Here is a 6,663-nt window from a genome sequence, read left to right as displayed (position 1 = left end):
GGGTCTAATCCTCACCTTTAAAGGGTCTAATTCTCACCTTTAAAGGGTCTAATTCTCACCTTTAAAGGGTCTAATCCTCACCTTTAAAGGGTCTAATCTTCACCTTTAAAGGGTCTAATTCTCACTTTTAAAGGGTCTAATTCTCACCTTTAAAGGGTCTAATTCTCACCTTTAAAGGGTCTAATTCTCACCTTTAAAAGGGTCTAATTCTCACCTTTAAAGGGTCTAATTCTCACCTTTAAAGGGTCTGATGCGACTGACACATGGAGACTGGAGTCGGGAGTTAAAACGTGGCGTTCTGTTCAGAGCGCACTTTGTAAACAACTCCGGGAACATGAGCGAAAAGTGAACTTTGGACAGATAAACGGGTTTCGTCTTTGAGGTCTGATCTCCAGGTTTAACAAGATGTTTCAATAAAGAGAATGTGTTGTTCTTTTCACAGGGAATAATTTGATCTAAACAAGTGCCAACTTTAACACCTTTATATTCATATTAACACCTTTATATTCATATTAACACCTTTATATTCATAATAGCAACTAGTTATTATGAAATATGATTGTGTTTCTCTGATTTTTATTTTGTATTCTTAATTTTTCTCACTGGTCTTGTTCTATGTCTGTTATGCATTTTATGTTTTAATCTTAAATAAAATAAATAAATAAATAATGAAAATTAAATAAAATAAATATTAAGACTCATCAATAATAACTTTCAATGCAATTCATTTTTTTCAGAATTTACACAAAATAAACTACTTTTTTGACATTCTGAACATTAATTTGACAAAATAAAGTCGTTCTCATGTATTTTTATTTGCCCAGTTTTGGCCCAGTTGTTGCCGGGTAACTTCCTGGTGTGACGTCATCGATTACAACCAGGAAGTAAAATTACAAACCTTAAAAATGTGCCATTCTGTGATAAAACTTGTATCATTTTTTTTTTTGCTAAATCCAAGTCTACGGAGCTCGTACTTCTTCTGAGGTACTAACTCCGGGGCCCCTTATTAAAACGGGGCCCCGTCCTTAAATTATCAGGTGCAGACAGGAGCCCAGCGGGTGAACGGTTCATCTTTTACAATCCGTTCTCAGCTTTATTCCTCGAAAACCACTGTGTTAATGTTCTGAAAATTCCCAGAAGCGTTTGCTCCAACGGGAATATTCATAATTTAAGCGGTTTGAACAAAAGTACAAACATGAGCATGACGTGTGCAGAAAGAGCTCATTATTATGTACATTGAAGAGTTGTAAAGTAGATTAAAGCCTGGTTGTTAACATACTTTTAAATCGTAAATATCTGCAAAAGCGCCAGGTTTTTCCTTTAATTTCAGTGAATAAATACACATTATTGGCATTTGAGAATTGTCAATATTACACGGAGCAAAACCAATTTTAGATAGTTTTAGATATGAATTCGACAGGTATTGTAGAGGTTTAAAGGTTAAATTTGACGCATTATTTGTATTGTTATCAGCCTTTAAACTGGCTCCTGAGCACCTTCAGTTTGGCCCCTCGTGTTTTATAACTATGACAAACAAAAACACCTTTGGATTTTGATGAGGAACAACGTCAGAACGGAGTTAAACGAGAGAGAAAAAGGCATAATATTTGTCCTTTAATGGGAATAACACGCCCGGTTGTGTTAAACGATCTGGTTTTCACACGGCTAAAGACAACCGGGCCCCGACACAGCGGCCCCGCGGGGTCCGTGGCGCTCGCGGTGCCAGAGCGAGCTCAAGGACGTGTCGGTTTCCTGTGAGCGAGAAGCCGATGCTCCACCTGCTGCACCGATAAGCTCCGCCCCCCGAGCTAAAATACACGGCGCACAGCTGCAGCGGTCCCAGCGCAACACGAGACCCGGCGAGACGGGGCGAAGGTCGAGCGGGACCGGCCCAACCAGACCCTAAAGGGCCCACGACAAGCCGTGTGGGACTGAAAAGCAGCTAAAAATGATACAAATGTGATCCCAGAATAGCACTTTTTATAGGTTTATGTCACTTCCTGTTTGTAATCGATGACATCACTGTAGGAAATGACCCATGTCACATTATTTTATATTTGATAAATAAATATATACGAGAGCGACTTTGTTTTGTTGAATTCATGTTTAGAGTGTCCCTGGTGTGATGTCACTTCCTGTACTCGTTATGTTTCATGTGGCCAGAGCTTGTTCTGCGGCTTTAAATCAGTCTTTATTTAAAACAACTTTATTTTCTCCGAGCCATAAAGTTGTGGATTTCTCGTTAACTTTAATGAGCTTAAATGTTGTTAATGACAAACGGCTCGAGTTCAAAGTTCAGAATCGACAATTGACCAAAACAAAACGTGACTTTATTCGATTAGTCCAGCGATGATTACGTTTGTTGTTTAGAACGTGAAATGCGTCATTTTGGAGCGTTAATGTTCCAGACGAGCTTTAATCCTAAACCAGATGATGATTATCTCAGCGATCGATTCATCGAGTCGCCTGCTGCAGCCAAGACGGAAAGAAGAAAGACAGTTCCCCTCAGACCCACAGTTCCCCTCAGACCCACAGTTCCCCTCAGACCCACAGTTCCCCTCAGACCCACAGTTCCCCTCAGACCCACAGTTCCCCTCAGACCCACAGTTCCCCTCAGACCCACAGTTCCCCTCAGACCCACAGTTCCTTCAGACCCAGAGTTCCTTCACACCCACAGTTCCTTCACACCCACAGTTCCCTCAGACCCAGAGTTCCCAGTTCCCTCAGACCCAGAGTTCCCCACACACACACACAGTTCCTCTGGTCCTCACCTGGCCAGGTCCAGGAAGCTGTCCGCGGTCTCCTTGTCGTTGGTCACGCGCTCCAGGCTCAGGTGGTTGGTGTTCAGAGCTCCAGCTCCGACCCCGGGCTGGATGATGAAGGCCAGCGTGACCCCGATGCCAGAGGCGATCAGCGTGGTCACGAGGAAGTAGCCCACGGCGATGCCCCCCAGCTTCCCCAGCGAGCGCGTGTCCAGGCTGGCGGCTCCGGACACGAGGCTGCAGACCACCAGCGGCAGGATGATCATCTTCAGCATCCGCAGCAACATCTCGCCCGGGAACGCGAAGTACGTCATCTGCGCCTTGGTCAGGTCCATGGTGCGCACGGCCATGCCCAGCCCGACCCCCACCAGCACCCCGGACACGGTCAGCAGCACCAGCAGGTTCTTACGGAAGAACGTCCCGAGCTTCTGCCCCCACGAGACCCTCTCCGCGAGCGGCTCCGCGGACGAGGACTCCGGGAGCGCGTGGCCGTTCAGCTCCTTCTCCATGCTCGGGCCGGTTCGTGTGCTTGACGCGCGGGTTCGTAGCGGGGAGACCGTTCCAGGACACGCTCCACACGCGTTTGGGACGCGCAGAGCCGGAGCGCGCGGTGGGTTGTGCGCGGCAGCCAATAAACGCGTGGGACGACAGCACACGCGGGGGGACGGACATGCGCAGTCGCGGCGCCGGTTCCGCGGACGCACATGATGCAAGAGACGCGGAGATTGCCTGTTCTCACCGGAGCCGCGGGACACACTTTCCTCAGCCGAACGTGCCGCGGGCTTTCGTAAAGTCACGTGTTCGCCGGTTGTGGTTTTGAATTGTGATGGGCACGCGCTGAAGAGGCGGGGCCTCCAGGCCTCGCGCTCATCTCTGCTCCCTTTGTGCAGGAGCTGCAGGAGAACGTCCCATCCCTGAAAGCCTCTCCTCCTCCTCCCTCCCCCTCCTCCTCCTCCTCCTCCCTCCCCCTCCTCCTCCTCCTCCTACTCCTCCTCCTCCTCCTCCTCCTCCTCCTCCTCCTACTCCTCCTCCCTCCTCCTCCTCCTCCTACTACTCCTCCTCCTACTCCTCCTCCCTCCTCCTCCTCCTCCTACTACTCCTCCTCCTACTCCCCCTCCTCCTCCTCCTCCTCCCTCCCCCTCCTCCTCCTCCTCCTCCCTCCTCCTCCTCCTCCTACTCCTCCTCCCTCCCCCTCCTCCTACTCCTCCTACTCCTCCTCCTCCTACTCCTCCTCCCTCCTCCTCCTCCTCCTACTACTCCTCCTCCTACTCCTCCTCCCTCCTCCTCCTCCTCCCTCCCCCTCCTCCTCCTCCTCCCTCCCCCTCCTCCTCCTCCTCCTCCCTCCTACTCCTCCTCCCTCCCCCTCCTCCTCCTCCTCCTCCTCCTACTCCTCCTCCTCCTACTCCTCCTCCCTCCTCCTCCTCCTCCCTCCCCCTCCTCCTACTCCTCCTCCCTCCTCCTCCTCCTACTCCTCCTCCCTCTTCCTCCTCCTCCCTTCCCCTCCTCCTCCCTCCCCCTCCTCCTCCTCCCTCCTCCTCCTCCTCCTCCTCCTACTCCTCCTCCTCCTACTCCTCCTCCCTCCTCCTCCTCCTACTCCTCCTACTCCTCCTCCCTCTTCCTCCTCCTCCCTTCCCCTCCTCCTCCTCCTCCTCCCTCCCCCTCCTCCTCCTCCTCCTCCCTCCTCCTCCTCCTCCTTCTCCTCCTCCTACTCCTCCTCCTCCTACTCCTCCTACTCCTCCTCCCTCCTCCTCCTCCTCCCTCCCCCTCCTCCTACTCCTCCTCCTCCTCCTCCTACTCCTCCTCCCTCCCCCTCCTCCTCCCTCCCCCTCCTCCTCCTCCTCCTCCTCCCTCCCCCTCCTCCTCCTCCCTCCTCCTCCTCCTCCTCCTACTCCTCCTCCTCCTACTCCTCCTCCTCCTCCTACTCCTCCTACTCCTCCTCCCTCCCCCTCCTCCTACTCCTCCTCCCTCCTCCTCCTCCTCCTACTCCTCCTCCCTCCCCCTCCTCCTCCCTCCCCCTCCTCCTCCTCCTCCTCCCTCCCCCTCCTCCTCCTCCCTCCTCCTCCTCCTCCTCCTCCTCCTCCCTCCTCCTCCTCCTCCTCCTCCTACTCCTCCTCCTCCCTCCTCCTTCACCCTCTCTCCTCCTCCTCCATCCTCCTCCATCCTCCTCCTTCCCCCTCCTCCCTCCTTCTCCTCCTCCCTCCTCTCGCCTCCTCTCTCCTCCTCCCTCCTCATCCTTTTCCCTCCGCCTGCTCTCTCATCCTACCTCCTTCTCCCTCCTCCTCTCTCCTCATCCTTCTCCCTCCTTCTCCCTCCTCCTCTCTCCTCATCCTTCTCCCTCCTTCTCCCTCCTCCTTCTCCCTCCTCCTCTCTCCTCATCCCTCCTCCTTCTCCCTCGAAAATACTGGACTGAACTTGATGAACTGCAGGCTGTTTTTCCACTCAGAACTCAACTAGTGGATACTTTTGGAACATACTTTTGGAACATACTTTTGGAACATACTTTTTTGTTTCTTTTGCCGTCAAATTGATGTTTATTTGGGTTTTTCATTTCACACTCGGGTCGTGTTCTCTTCTGCAATGCTCTGTTATTTAGGTTTATTCTTTAAAAAAAGAAACTTTCCTCCCAAAACAATAATATTTCGAACACAAACGACTTCTGTGACCTCACATCAGCACCACGGCCAGCTCTGCGTCTCCTAGGGGGCGCTGTTGTCACATCTTAGAGTCTCCTCTTGACATCTTTAAAGTGCCTTTGTCGTTAAAATAAATGTATTTTGAAGTTTGCTAAAAAATATTAAAATGTTATCCCAGAATTGCACATTTTTTAGGTTTATAATTTCACTTCCTTTTTGTAATTGATGACATCACAGTAGGAAATTACCCAGCAAACACTGGGCCAAAACTCATCTAATGTCACTATTTTTTAATTTGACAAATACAAATATATGAAAGCGACTTTATTTTGTTGAAAACGGATTAAAAACAGTAAAAATAAAACAAACAATGTGATGTAAACAAGCTAAAACATTAAGTTGTTTAAAACATGGTTAAACTACAGATTTTGCTGCAATGACCTCTTGTCTCCACACGATGGCGGTGTGACACTGCTGCTCTCAGGACTTTTCACACTTCAGCAGAGATCGATCCGTTTTTGTCGAGTCAGAAGCGAATGAAGAAAACAACCACAACTACAACTCAATCCATACGTTATTTAATCCATATGTTATTTAATCCATACGTTATTTAATCCATACGTTATTTATCAATACGTTATTTAATCCATACGTTATTTAATCCATACATTATTTAATCAATACGTTATTTTATCAATACATTATTTAATCCATACATTATTTAATCCATACGTTATTTAACTCTACTTTATCCTGCTTTTTGTCCACATGTTGTTACATTTACTCAGCTTTAAACTCATATCATCTTGATATAGTCATGTGATTGTTTTTGTGTGTGACGTGTCGTGTTAGATCTTGTTCTTGTGCCACAGGCTGAAGGTTCACACTTCCTCAGGTGAGACTGTTGTTGTGCTATTGGGCAGGACACTAAACCCTCAGTGTGTGTGAGTCTGAGCTGCTGAGCGGAACTTAAAATATCGTACATTAAAAGAAACACATCACTTTCCCTCAGCCGGGCGTTCCCTCATCAGGATTTGGTGTTATCGCTCCATCTACTGGCAGCAGAGGGAACTGCACGGGGGAAACACACAAAAGCTAGCTTGCCCCGACACGCCAACGTAAACACACAGTTGTGACGGTCGTGATTTGAGACAGAAACGGTTAACTTTAGCATCGTATGTGTGAACCACATCCTCCCGCTCTCTCTCTCTCTCTCTCTCTCCATGGCCCCTCCCCCCTGCACACTGCCCCTCCCACTTCTCACCCAG

At 49.2% G+C, this 6,663-nt stretch overlaps 1 protein-coding gene across 1 annotated transcript in view; it reads right to left on the bottom strand.

The window, feature by feature from the left end:
• The window catches only part of slc1a4 (solute carrier family 1 member 4), an 11,572-nt gene extending 8,286 nt beyond the window's left edge, over positions 1 to 3,286 (bottom strand). The window contains exon 1 of the mRNA XM_072436633.1: positions 2,772 to 3,286. Coding sequence (XP_072292734.1) covers positions 2,772 to 3,271 — 500 coding nt within the window. The 5' untranslated portion in view covers positions 3,272 to 3,286. The remainder of the gene's footprint in view (positions 1 to 2,771) is intronic.
• Between the last annotated feature and the right edge of the window lie 3,377 nt (positions 3,287 to 6,663).

This window comes from Eucyclogobius newberryi, unplaced genomic scaffold (genome assembly GCF_026437365.1).
Source record: "Eucyclogobius newberryi isolate DKJ021-1_F unplaced genomic scaffold, fEucNew1.0.hap1 SCAF_8, whole genome shotgun sequence".
NCBI classification, from domain to species: Eukaryota; Metazoa; Chordata; class Actinopteri; order Gobiiformes; family Gobiidae; genus Eucyclogobius; species Eucyclogobius newberryi.
This window is presented reverse-complemented; position numbering and strand designations above follow the sequence as displayed.